This window comes from Gorilla gorilla, chromosome 22 (assembly GCF_029281585.2).
Source record: "Gorilla gorilla gorilla isolate KB3781 chromosome 22, NHGRI_mGorGor1-v2.1_pri, whole genome shotgun sequence".
Lineage (NCBI taxonomy): Eukaryota > Metazoa > Chordata > Mammalia > Primates > Hominidae > Gorilla > Gorilla gorilla.
Genome location: NC_073246.2, coordinates 41,096,934 through 41,111,351, shown reverse-complemented (window position 1 = coordinate 41,111,351; position 14,418 = coordinate 41,096,934). Strand labels below are relative to the sequence as shown.

The following is a 14,418-nucleotide window of genomic DNA, read 5'->3' as shown; positions in this document are numbered from 1 at the left end:
ATTATTTCCATATCACTGAAATTTTACTTTTATTCCACTTATTTCAGTAAACTTTCACTGGTACTTTAGTAATGAGAATTTTTCTATCCTCATACATGATTGAAGACATAATTTGTTTTAAAATTAATAGCCATAATTGAAGAAACAGTTGTTTGTTTTTCTAATCAGTTAACCAAGCTGCAGAATCTTAAGGCCTCAGTAAATGTTGTATTTTATTATTATTTGAACAATAAGACCTTCTATTTTAATTATTCTTGGTAAATAGTGGTTTTGTTTCTCTAGTGGTTTTCATTTGCCAAACTCATGACAGATGGTTTAACAGGGTGGCTACTGCTCCCAGGGGACTGTCAGATGAATCCTCATTTCCAGTGCAGCAGCTGTTGGCAGTCTTTCATCAAAAGTCCATCCATCAGGAGTTACCTATTGTGATTGGCCAAATAGTTTTGCTTTGGCTACCAGGGCTTTGTTCTGTTGAATATGATATTCCTGAAATCTCTTGGATATTCTTTGTGTCATTTAAAAATAATTTTTGTGGGACGCCAGGCGCATTGGCTTATGCCTGTAATCTCAGCACTTCATGAGGCCCAGGCAGGTAGATCACCTGAGGTCAGGAGTTTGAGACCAGCCTGGCCAACATGGTGAAACCCCTTCTCTACTGAAAATACAAAAATTAGCCAGGCACGGTGGCACGTGCCTGTAATCCCAGGTACTTGGGAGGCTGAGGCAGGATTGCTTGAACCTGGGAGGTGGAGGTTGCAGTGAGCTGAGATCACGCCACTGCACTCCATCCTGGGTGGTGGAGTGAGACCCTGTCTAAGCAATAAAAAAAAAAAAAAAAAAAAAAATATATATATATATATATATATATGTATATGTATATTTGTGGGAGCTAAATGATAAGACCACATGGACACACAGAGGGGAACAACACACACTAGGGCCTTTTGGAGGGTGACAGGAAGGAGAGAATCAAGAAAAACAACGAATGGGTACTAGGCTTAATACTTGGGTGATGGAATAATCTGTACAGCCAACCCCTGTGACAGGAGTTTCCCTGTGTAACAATCCTGTACTTGTACCCTTGAACTTAAAAGTTAAAAGAAATATATTTCTGTAAGCAATGGTCTGAACAGGTGGTCTCTTCAGGCTTTACTTTTGTTGTGAAGTCTTTAACACAGTCCAAAAAGCAGGTTTCTCTAAGTTTATTGTAGGTCCCAAGAAATTCCTTAAACTGTTCTGAGTAGATTCTGTTATTTATACAGTCATATACTTCTGGCCTTTCTGATGCATGAGTTTCCTTTCTGCTCTGGAAAAATAGTTGTTCAGCCTATCCTTGAGTGTCTCCAGTAAGGCCTGATATCTTATTTAAGCACAGGCTCTCACAGCCGACATCAGTAGGAGGCTGAGAGTTGCAGGGATGGTCAGGCCTGGCTGGAGAAGGGAGGTCCGAGTCAGGGCCTCAACCCTCAATCTTTAGTAATCTGTTTTTCTTAGAAATTTTGTTAAGTTGTTAGATACTTTATTTTTTTTCTTTGTATGTTTAAATTTCTATTTAACTACATTTAAAAATAATATTTATATAGTTAATACTTGGTCTTTTTGGCCTTTGGAAGATTAATTTCCCAGAGGCACTGACTTTTTATCTTTGGCTTCTAGAGCACTGGTGAGTATAAAATTTCCTGTTCTTAATGATTTTTACAGCAGTTGATTGTATTTTAACTTTTATAATTCAACTACTTTAAGAAATTATAAAAAGTCATCTTGAGTCCACATTATCGACGTAATTTATCTCTGTTATTTAACATTGGAATGTGCATTCCAATCAGAAACCACTTGATTGTTTACAGTGAGACTGAAGCTCTTAGTTTTTGTTTGTTTTTTTGTTTGTTTTTGAGATAGAGTCTTGCTCTGTCACCCAGGCTGGAGTGCAGTGGCATGATGATAGCTCACTGTAGCCTCGACCTGCCAGGCTCCAGCAATCCTCCCACCTCAGCCTCTTGAATAGCTGGGGCTACAGGTGCGCACCAGTACGCCTGGCTAATTTTTTAATTTTAATTTTTGGTAAAGATGGGGTTTTGCCATGTTGTCCAGGCTGATCTTGAACCCCTGGGCTCATGCTGTCCTCCTGCCCTGTCCTCCCAAAGTGCTGGGATTACAGGTGTAATCCCAGCTTGCTGGGCCAGCTTTTAGGGTTGATGATATTTAACATATTTTCTTTATTGAGATTCAACAATTTTAAAAGGTACCTGTATGCAATATGAAAAGGGAAGGTAGGTTTGTTGGTTTTCTGTATGTGATTAAGTAATTTGTTAAGATTTTTGTCCTCTTCAGTTCAATATAATTGCTTCGGTGTCCAATGTATTGCCTATGACTATGATCAAGTTGAGAGCATTAGAAGGTTATTCATTATAACTTTGCACTTATGGTTTAATTATTATTTCACAGTTGTTTAATTCACATGCTGCATTTTTTCACTTGGTTTCTATCTTCTCATTTTCTAAGCCCTAAATTGTCTACTTTATTTTGAAGGAGGCTGTCTGCGTTAGTTTGGGAAGTCAGATATATAGAACATAATGCCAGAACATTTAACGAACCTGAGAGTGTAATTGCAAGATCAGCTAAAAAGATAACTGACCAACTTTTAAAATTTATCAAGTAAGTAATTTCATAGATGTTGTGTAAAAGTGACTGCATATTGTGCTATTAACAATCATCTAGTTTTGCCGGGCGTGGTGGCTCATGCCTGTTAATCCCAGCACTTTGGGAAGCCAAGGCCGTCAGATCACTTGCGGTCAGGCATTTGAGACCAGCCTAGCCAACATGGTGAAACCCCGTCTCTACTAAAAAAAATACAAAAATTAGCCGGGCGTGGTGGCGGGTGGCTGAGGTGGGAGAATTGCTTGAACCCAGGAGGTGGTGGTTACAGTGAGCCCAATCATGTGGATCGTGCCATTGCACTCCAGCCTGAGTGACAAGAGCGAAACTCTGTCTCCAGGAAAAAAAAAAGAGGAAAAAAAAATCATCTAGTTTTGTTTTTTACTCAGAACTATACTTTTTTAATGCTTTACTTTAGATGACATTTCTTTACATACATAATTTAAGTAAAAGTCTGAGAAACTGAATAATTCAGTTTTTCAACTTTTTAAAATTTTGAAATAATTTTATACTCCAGAAAGTTGCCATTTGCCTTTCATCTAGTCTCCCCTTAGGTTAACATTTTACATAACTACGGTATACTTATGAAATGTTAAAAAAAAAAATCTTGGTACCATGCTATTGACAGAAAGTGTAGAATTTATTTGGATTTCACTAGTTTTTACACCCTTTTATGTTTCAGAATCTAATCCAGAATCCCCATCAAATTTAGTGTTTTGTTTTCTTAGTCTCCTTCAATTTTTTCTTGTCTTTATCACCTCATCATTTTTATGAATGTTACTTATTTTATAGAGTATACTTAATTGGAGTTTGTTTGGTATTTTCCCATGATTATGTTGTTTTAATGTTTCAGATTATGTCCTGTGAAAATGTTTGTATACGTGTGAATATTCTGTAGATTTTCTTAAATTCAGAAGTCAATTCGGAATCAAAGAATGTAAACTGACTTGGAAATTCAGACCCAGGTTCTAGTCTGCTCTATTCTAGTGAGCATTCTTAATTTAGAAACAGTGCCATCGTTTTCAGCATCTAGCTGAAAACTGGGGAGTAACTGATTCTTGTCAGCTTTCTTGGGTTGATTCTGTCCTAAGTCTTGGAGACTCATACTTAAGTTACCTCCTCCCCAGAATCACCTTCTTGTTCTTACTTCAGGAAAATTATCTACCCATTTTTGTCTCCTTTATGCTTAGATATCCGTATTTCAGCATTCTTTTTTTCTCCTGTGTGTACAGTAAGATACTATTTGCTTTAATTTCCATTCCTTTTTCCTTTATATTTATATGTGTGTATATATATATATTTACCTTAAATCAACTGTTTTCCTGGTACTTATTGTGTGAATACTGCTATTGATGATACTTAGAAAAACTCATCCATGTATTCATCCAATTGAGGCCATACATATATTATTTCTGGATTACCTGCTTAATTTGGATACATACTTAACGGAAAACAAGAAAAACCTTCAAGATTCTAAATTAGGATTTAAGATGGCTAGTTACGTTTACAAAGGGTTGGGGGAAAACCTGATATTCCTCTGTTTGAAATTAGGCATGTATAGGTTGGTGAACTGTTTATATTTTAATGTATAGTTTGAATCCCTGCCAACAAGTCACTACATCTGCATACTATTAAAGTGAAAATTTGTTTTTTAGGAATCAACACTGTACAAATATCTCAGAACTTTCTAACACATCTGAAAATGATGAGCGAAATGCTGAGGATTTGGTATGAAGTTTGTTGATTTTATAATGGTTTTTGTTAATTTCAAATGGTATTTTTAAAAAGTGAAGAAGAAAATGTTGGTTTTGTAGTATCAACTCTTGCAGTAGTCCAATGAACAAATAGGGCATTTGATAAAATTATGTTTTTGAATTTTCTAGATGATTTATGAGGTAATTTGTTTTAGCTAATATCAAAATATATCTAAGTGAATAACTTTAGATGTGGAATATATTCTCTTTCTATATTTTAGCTAGTGAAAGGTGTATTATATAAAGTACCTTGGAGGCTGGGCACAGTAGCTCACACCTGTAATTCCAGTGCTTTAGCAGGCTGAGATGGGAAGATTGCTTGAGCCAGGAGTTTGAGACCCTGTCTCTACAATAAATAAAAAAGTTAGATGGGGGTGGTAGTGCATGCCTGTACTATAGAACACAAAATGCAGAAACTATAGGAATCTGTATGTTTCTGGGGATTTGTGGATAGAGGTAAAACACAAGTTTTCTATTTAGGAAATGCATGAAGCGTCTTTTTATAGCTGTAATTTCAAATTTTAGAATTAGTTCATGTTCTTAGGGAATGAAAAAGGATTATTAAGAATGATTTTTTTTTTTTTCAAGCCTGGGTGCCACAAAGATCATCTGGTAGTCTTTCTTTGGAGATTTTGTTAATAACATGTTATAACTCTGGTAATACCAAATGTCTTTGATATGTTATTTATTAAGATTATGTTATTATTTTCTAATGAGACTCTAAATACTTAAGGTGCTCTGATTTTATTCCTAGGATGATAGTGATCTTCCTAAAACATCTTCTGGAAGAAGGAGAGTAAGTTATTCTGCATGGTTGACTTTTGTAGTTTCTTTTTCTTTGTTTTAAAATCAATTCAGGATTTTAGTTTTAGTCTTTGAAAAGTTATATCAGTGTAGATACTGAATATTTTATTAGCAAAATATAGATACTGAATATTTTATTAGCAAAATGGGAGAAATTACTGGAAAGGTTTAGTGGAAGAGTTGGAATTTGTACTGTATTATCAGAGTGAGATGGAGTAAGAAGAGGCCATTCAAAAAATAGAGGCTACCATAGGAAAGACAAAAAAAGTAGAGAAATATGGCATGGCATGTCCATAGACTGTTAAGGGCACTACACCTGACTGGTGTAGAGATTGGATGTTGAAGTGACCAAAGTGGCTGTGTCTGGCTGTTATGATTGGGGTAGATTATGGTGATATTGAAATCCAAGGATTTCATTTAAAGTAGAGAATCAATTGAACAGCCAAAATAGATAATACAATTTGAAGGATAAGAAGATGTGTATTAAAGGAGATGAATTAGGAGTTTATTCCAAGAATATAGGGTGAAGGATGGGTACCTAGTCAAGGATATTTGCTTGGAATGGAGAGGAAAGGAAAATTATGAGACCTTTTTAGGGAAAACTAACTAGGATTTGGTGACTGAACTTTTTTTAAAAATGGAGATATGTTGGGATGATGAGGTTGAGGGGTAAGGAGAAGGGTCTATGGAACTAAGTTTATGAAAGTGGGTAATCATAATGGAGTATCATCAGCAGGCTTTGAAGTTCAAATATAGAGTAATTAAAATTAAAGGTTATTAATATGAAAATGCTTAGACATTTTAACCCAGATCATTTTAAATTTCCTCCAAATGCTCCTTAAATTTAAGCTTTTTATGAAATGTTAATTTATACCATGTGCTTGCCTTCCAGAACACTGAAAAGTTAGACCTAAAATACTCTAATTTGATGAGTCATTTTCGTTTAATTTTATTTCTAGACTCCCAAGTGTTTAGTATTTGTATTTATTTGCTATGTCTGCTGCAGCAAATGACAAATTTAGTTGCTTAAATAATAAAAATGTATTACCTGATAGTTCTGTAGATTAGAAGTTTTCATGGGTCTCTAGGTCAGAATCATGGTCTTGGTGTGGCTAGAAGCTCCAGGGAGAGTTATGTGCATTTTCCAGCTTCTAGTGGGTGTCCTCACCTTGGCTCCAGGTCACCTTGTTCCATCTTTCAAGCCAACAACGTAGCATTTTTCAGTCTCTCTCTGACTCTGACTTTTCTGCCTCCCTCTTATAATGACTTTTGTGGCTATATTGGGTCCAAGCAATCAATTCAAGATAATCTTTCATCTCAAGGTCTATACCCTTAATGCAAAATACCTTTTCTCATGTAAGGCAACATAGTCATAGGTTATGAGGATTATGATGTGGACATCTTTGGTGGGGCCATTATTCTGCCTATCATATTATCAGATATGCTTCATATTCTGTGAGAACAAATATTATAAACCTGGGAGGTGAGAGGTCATGGAATAGCCTTTCACTAGATAATGTGCTCTTGTTAGAGTATGCTTTTCATAGCTAACTTTGTAATATTTCTGAAATTGGTTAAGTTATATCAAAATGTGTTACATGCATAGTTTAAAAATTTCATTTCTGGAAAAATGTGTTGAGAGCAACATATATGACATTATTGTATTTTTATAGAAGACAGTAGATCAGTTACATTTTTACCACAGTCTTACACCAATAGTGTGATTTTTCTTAAGACTGTGAATGTATTTTTAGGTCCATGATGGGAAAAAAAGCATCAGAGCTACGAACTATGTTGAAAGCAACTGGAAGAAACAGTGTAAGGAACTAGTGAACTTAATTTTTCAGTGTGAAGATTCTGAACCATTTAGACAACCTGTTGATTTGGTTGAATATCCAGTAAGTTTCCATTGTTTAAATGTTTGGGGCTTTTCTTGTTTTGCAGTGAGGAAATTGGGGTAGAGTTATTAAACTTTAAAGAGAAAGATACCTAGGCTTTATGTTAACTTTTTTGCTCCTATCACTAAGTTAGTGGTAGAAGTATTGTTTTTACGTAGTTTTCTTCAATTTATAGACACCCTTGTGAACTCATTTAAGAATTTAGACTTAGATAATCAGTATTACATAACAGTGGGATGGATCTACTTAGATTTCTATCTAAGTAGGCCCAGCACTAGGAGAACTGTGAATTGGATAAACGTGTCTGCTTGCACTCTTTAAAAAGGGAAATTGAAAGATGACTTTATAAAAAAAGTTGGATTATAACAGCACAGAGTGACTGTAGGATGCTTGGAGTACATACAGCAGGAAATAAAACCATCCCATGTGTCACTAACAATAAATAGACATTAACATTTTGGTATATTTCTATCTTTTCTTTGTTTTTATGCCTCTTTTTAAACATTCCTAATGAATTTTAAGAGTCCTCTAACCTTTTCCTTTCTTCCATCATTTCAAATTTTTTAGAGATCTGGTGCATTTACATTTCTAAAAGCAAGAAATGAATCTATGAATTAAATATTGTGTTTAAAACCTAGGACTACAGAGATATTATAGATACCCCAATGGATTTTGGAACAGTACGGGAAACTCTAGATGCGGGAAATTATGACAGCCCTTTGGAGTTTTGCAAAGACATCCGGCTCATATTTAGCAATGCAAAAGCATATACACCAAACAAAAGATCAAAGGTAATTTTTTATGTGGTTTATTGAAAAAAAACTGCCTGATCTGTGTAGATAATTTTCCAATGTAATAGTAATTTTTTCCAGTGTAATTTTCCACTGTGTAGTAGAGGTTAGAACATTAAAGATAAGTGAATAAATTAAGACTATTATAAAGAAAAGAGCTTCTGCTACTGCTCATATATCTTCAGTTTTTGCCTTTCATCAGTTGATGTTTATCATAATCTCCTTAAATTTTATAAGCAAGTGGGGATTAATGGGAGTAGGCATCAATAGAAAGTGAACAAATTTGATACACAGAGTAAGAGTCTCTGTGTTTTGTATGTATAAGGATCTTAAGTGGATTGGAAACATAGATCGAGACTGTAAGAATATTAAAAGTAAAAAGGAAAATCTGATTGTGAGACTGCTGACAGCATAAGAACATTTGGATTTGAAGAAGCAACACATGAGCTATCTGATTAAGACCACAAATAATGTTACAGAGCCAGTGGAGGCTCTTTGCTTGATGTGTTAGAAGCTAATATTTTGACACAGGGTTTTTCTTTTTTTTTTTTTTTTCTTCTAGCCTACTCAAGTGAAGTGGTGACACTGGGTTTTTGAGAATAAGCTTTATATTGAAAGTTGACTCCTAAGGAGACAGGAGTGAATTTCAAATCTGACTCCGGTGCTGGCTTTAAAGCAGTATTTTTATTTTTTATTTTTTTTTAAAGAAAAGGTTCAGGGCATGGATTCTGAGATTAGCAGGTGATTAATGGAAGGAAAGGAGAGGTCTGGAAAGTCTTTGGGCATGTATAGTTATTTCTTTATGTTATCTGATGGGTTGCCTGTGCAAATTTGGGGGAAGTTAGTGTGAAACATGCTGGTAATTCAGGCTCTGATGTCAGCAGGCTCATTCTTTGCAGACTCCACTTGGCCATACTGGTTTTAACCAGTTTCAGCCAGTTCTTCTTATCTCATAAGCAGAGGGAGTTTCAGTGTTTTATAGTAGGTTGGGTTTCTTTCTTTCTTTTTTTTTTTTTTTGTCATTTTGTAAACTTAAGAATTTTTGTTAGTTAATTGATTTCTTTAACTCTTTGGGGCACGCAGTTTCAGTAGAAGGTTACTAAAGTTTTGTTAACATGTTACACATTGGGTAACTTTTCAAAACTTGATGAGGCCTGTAATCCCTGGAATTTGGGAGGCCAAGGTAGGCAGATCACTTGAGGTCAGGAGTTCAAGACCAGCCTGGTCAACATGGTGAGCCCCCTTCTCTACTAGAGATAAAAAAATTAGCCCGTGTTGGCGCTTGCCTGTAATCCCACCTATAGGCACGAGGCATGAGAACCGCTTGAAATTAGGCATAAGAGCCACTTGAACCTGGGAGGTAGAGGTTGCGGTGAGCTGAGATCACGCCACTGCACTCTAGCCTGGGCAACAGAGCAAGACTCCAGGTAGCTCATGTGTTGAATAATTGTAAAAAGTCATATTTAAAGTAAAATACTTGTTTGATCTTACAACATTTTTTGGTGTCTACAATCAGTGACATTAACTGTTTTGCTTTAACTGCATTTCCCCGTCATTACTTAATATTAGACTCCTCCTGCATTACTGCCTCTAGTCTCAATTTGAGAACTCTTTGTTGGATTCAGGATCCACACTGCTTGCTGGATCAGTTTAACATTCAAGGCTAACGTTTTTCCAAGCTTGGGTTTTTGTCAGTCACCATTTGTAAGACTGTTTCTTTTCAGAGACAAAATAAATTTCATTCAAGTCTTCCCTGCGCCCCTCAAATACATGTTTGAGGACACATACCATACAATTCACCATTGAAAGCTTATAGTTCAGTGGTTTTTGGTATAGTACATTGTCAGTTGTTCAAAACTATGGTTAACTATATATAACATAACATTTGCCATTTTAGCCATTTTTATGAGTACAATTCAGTGGCATCGTTTATAATCTTTCTAAAACCTTTTCATCATTCCACACAGAAGCTCTGTAACCATCAAGCAGTAATTTCCCCTCACCCCCAGTCCTTGGAAACCTCTTTCTGTGTCTGAATTTGCCTGTCCTAGATAATTTCATATAAAAATTGAGATCTTACCATATTTGTCCTTTTGTGTCCAGCTTATTTATTTCACTTAGTGTAATGCCGTAAAGGCTTATGCATGTTGTAGCATGTATCAGAACTTTATTCCATTTTATGGCTGAATAGTATTAAAGTGTGTGGCTATACCATATCTTATTCATTCATCTATCGATGGCCAGCTGGGCTGTTTATATTTCTTGACCATTACGAGTAATGCTGCAGCAAATTTTGGAATACACGTATCTCTCAGAAACCTTGCTCAATTCCCTTGGGTATAGACCTAAGAGTAGAATTGCTGGGTCATGGGATAATTCATGTTTACCTTTTCCAGGAACCACTACACTGTTTTCCATATTGGCTGCACCTTTTTACATTCCCGCTGGCAGTGTATAAAAGCCACAGTTTGTTCGCATCCTTGCCAACACTTGTTGTTTTTGGAGTTTTGTTTGTGTGTGTGTGTGTGTGTTTTCTTTTTTTTCTTTTTTTTTTTTGAGCCTGTCTCACTCTGTTGCCCAGGCTGGAGAGCAGTGGTGAGATCTTGGCTCACTGCAACCTCCAACTCCTGAGCAATTTGCCTGCTTCAGCCTCCCGGGTAGCTGGGACTACAGGCTTGCGCCACCATGCCCGGCTAATTATTGTATTTTTAGTAGAGATGGGGTTTCACCATATTGGCCAAGCTAGTCTTGAACCCTTGACCTCAAGTGATCTGCGTGCCTCGGCCTCCCAAAGTACTGGGATTATAGGCATGAGCCACTGTGCCTGGCAGAATAAAATTTATATATATGAAATACTGAAAATAACTGTCAAAGATCATTTCAGATTAAGTATAACAAATTTCACATTCATTTGTGAGCATATATATATATGTATATGAGAAGCATGTAGGAAATTCGTATATCTCACATACTTTTTAAAAAAGTTTTCTGGTATTGGAGTGTCTTCGCCATCCACTGCCATGCACAAGAATTATATTTAAGTTTTGAGCATTAGACTTTTGCACTTATTTTCAGGAAAGGTCGTGGAGGAGAATAGAGTAGTTCTGTACATACATAGCTGTATCCAAAAGTATTTAAGATTTGATGTTATTTAATTGTAAACATTGTTAAAACAAATCTTTCATATGCATTAACGTTCTAGGTTATACTTTCTGCTACTGGATGCAAGGTATTTTTGTTTCATTTTTAGAATTAGGTGGCATTGAAAACAGATTGCAGATAGAGACGGGTATATAAAAGTGCTTTTGTTCCCTTGCCCCAAAGAGAGACAGCGCTTTTGTAGCCTAAATAGCAGCCTTAAAACCCTTGAACTTCCCATCTAACTTTGGGAGAAGGGTATATTTTGGGGTTTGTACATACAGATGTTAGAATAGGCAAAAACAGTTGAGATTCACTGACATATAGACACAAGTCCTGAATATAGATGCTTGACTTCAGACCACTTTCTTATCATCTGAGAGGTATGTATTTGATACTTCTTACTTCCAGATGTCATTAAGGGAAGGGGGTTGGAAACAGAAGAAATGGGTGACAGCCATTACCTATAAGCAGTGATATAATACATTGCAAGGGATCTCAATGATTACAATGATTTCTTAAGTACTTTTAAGGCTATTTTGTAATTCTACTTTGTTTTTATATCCTTGCAGATTTATAGTATGACCTTGAGATTATCTGCCTTATTTGAAGAAAAAATGAAGAAAATCTCTTCTGATTTTAAAATTGGTCAAAAATTCAATGAAAAACTTCGAAGAAGCCAGAGGTTCAAGCAATGGCAAAATTGTAAAGGTGACAGTCAGCCTAACAAAAGTATCAGGTAAACTGGTTATGGCAAGCTTGCTTTATTTATTTAATTTTGGAGAGAGTCTCACTGTGTCACCCAGGCTGGAGTGCAGTGGCATGATCTCTGCCTCCCGGGTTCAAGTGATTTTCCTGCCTCAGCCTCCCAAGTAGCTGGGGCTACAGGCGCACACCATCACATCTGGCTAATTTTTGTATGTTTAGAAGAGACAGGGTTTCACCATGTTGCCCACGCTGGTCTCGAACTCCTGACCGCAGGTGATCCACCCACCTTGGCCTCCCACAATGTTGGGATTACAGGTGTGAGCCACCACGCCCAGCCTATTTATTTATTTTTTATTTATTTTTGGAGACGGAGTCTCTCTCTGTTACCTAGGTTGGAGTGCAGTGGCATGATCTTGGCTGACTGCAACCTCTGCCTCCCGGGTCAAGCAGTTCTCCTGCCTCAGCCTCCTGAGTAGTTGGGACTACAGGTACATGCTGCCATGCCTGGCTAATTTTTTGTATTTTAGTAGAGACGGGGTTTCACCGTGTTGCCCAGGCTGGTCTCGAACTCCTGAGCTCAGGCAATCCGCCTGCCTCAGCCTCCTAAAGTGCTAGGATTGCAGGTGTGAGCCACCACGCTCAGCCCTATTTATTTTTTGAGACAGGGTTTCACTATGTTGCCAAGGCTGGGGTCTAGTGATATGATCATGACCACTGCAGCTGCAACTTTCTGGTCTCAAGCAGTCCCTCTCACCTCAGCTTCCCGAGCAGTTGGGATAACAGGGGTGTGTCACCAAGCCTGGCTAATTTTTTAAAATTAATTTTTGTATAGATGGGGTCTTTCTATGGTGCCCACGCTGGTCTTGAACTCCTGGGATCAAGATCCTTCCACCTTGGCCTCCCAATATGTTGGGATTACAGGCGTGAGCCACTGCGCCCAGCCTGTATGCATTTTTTAAAAAAATTTAAGACTGTGTTATTTAATCTTTAGAGTACTGTACATTCTGAAAAGACTAGTCATGGGTTTTATAGCTTGAAAGCATTTCTGTGAATATAGAGCTGTTGTATTGGTTTGTAATTCTATAAATATGTAAAATTATAGATTTTTTCAAATCTTATTAAGGATTATTTAAAGTGTCATTTGTATTTTGCATAAGAATTGGCTCTTTAATGTAGAGTCGGAGTCCCCAGCACCCGCTCCCTGTGTAGACTGGGCCACACAGTAGGATGTGATTGGCTGGCAAACAAGCATTACCACCTGAGTTCTGTCTGCTGTCAGATCCGTGGGGGCATTCGATTTTCATAGGAGCAGGAACCTTGTTGTAACTGTGCATGTGAGGGATCCAGGTTGTGTGCTCCTTATGAGGATCTAATGCCTGATGATCTGAGGTGGAACAGTTTCGTCTTGAACTCTGCCCACTCACTGGCCCCAGTCCCAGTCCATGGAAAAACTGTCTTCCACAAAACCGGTCCCTGGTGCCAGAAAGCTTGGGGACTGCTATGTAGAGAATAATGTGATTTTTATGTACGGTCTTTTGAGCATTTGATTGTGTAAGGGAAAATGTACCCTTGAGACAATGTACCTCAGTATCACTGAGGATTATTTGTAAAGAAATGTAAAATGAAGGATTTATTAACTTTCTCAGTAATTGTATATTAATTTACATTCTATATTCTTTGACTATGTAGTTTAGATTAATATCACATTTATAGGTACTTTGTTGTTACAGTATAAAAATTGAGTTGTGCAATGTTTAGTTTGTTTCCATTTATATTTTCAACTGTGCAGTATATCCCTTGATGGGATTTCCTTGTGGTTGCTCTGGGGACTACACTATGCATCTCAATCTATTGCAAACAATCGATTTTATATTAATACTATTTTTATTACAGTACATATAGGAACTTGGCTCTAGTATAGCTTCCTTCCATCCCCTTCCTAGGTGGTGGTGGTATCAGATCACTTTTTTTTTTTTTTTTTGAGATGGAGTTTTGCTCTTGTTGTCCAGGACAGGCTGGAGTGTAGTGGCGCGATCTCGGTTCACTGCAACCTCCGACTCCCAGGTTCAAGCGATTCTTCTGCCTCAGCCTCCCGAGTAGCTGGGATTACAGGCACCCACCACCACGCCCAGCTGATTTTTTGTAGTTTTAGTAGAGACGGGGTTTCACCATGTTGGCCAGGCTTGTCTCAAACTCCTGACCTCAGATGACCCACCCGCCTCGGGCTTCCAAAGTGCTGGGATTACATGCGTAAGCCACTGTGCCCGGCCTTATATTTACTTTTGTTCTCTCCCTTGATTATTAACAGCATTTAAAATTTTTGATATTACAGGCTTGTGTGTTATTATATAGACAATTATTGCTTTAAAGAATTGTGATTAACTTTAAGCTTCAATGTCTAGATACCACTTAAAAGGCTGTTTTGCTTTTGTTTTAAGAAACAGGGTCGGCCGGGCGCGGTAGCTCACGCTTGTAATCCCAGCACTTTGGGAGGCCGAGGTGGGTGGATCACGAGGTCAGGAGATCGAGACCATCCTGGCTAACATGGTGAAACCTTGTCTCTACTAAAAAATACAAAAAATTAGCCGGGCGTGGTGGTGGGCGCCTGTAGTCCCAGCTACTCAGGAGGCTGAGGCAGGAGAATGGCGTGAACTCGGGAGGCGGAGCTTG

At 37.4% G+C, this 14,418-nt stretch overlaps 1 protein-coding gene across 5 annotated transcripts in view; it reads left to right on the top strand.

Moving 5' to 3' along the window:
* Window positions 1–14,418, top strand: part of BRWD1 (bromodomain and WD repeat domain containing 1) — a 129,389-nt gene that overhangs the window by 95,672 nt on the left and 19,299 nt on the right. For all 5 annotated transcript variants that reach the window (XM_063702701.1, XM_055374027.2, XM_055374028.2 and 2 more), the window contains 6 exons: window positions 2,530–2,655; window positions 4,311–4,383; window positions 5,164–5,205; window positions 6,968–7,111; window positions 7,750–7,902; window positions 11,613–11,779. In XM_063702701.1, the coding sequence (XP_063558771.1) occupies window positions 2,530–2,655; window positions 4,311–4,383; window positions 5,164–5,205; window positions 6,968–7,111; window positions 7,750–7,902; window positions 11,613–11,779 (705 nt within the window). The remainder of the gene's footprint in view (window positions 1–2,529; window positions 2,656–4,310; window positions 4,384–5,163; window positions 5,206–6,967; window positions 7,112–7,749; window positions 7,903–11,612; window positions 11,780–14,418) is intronic.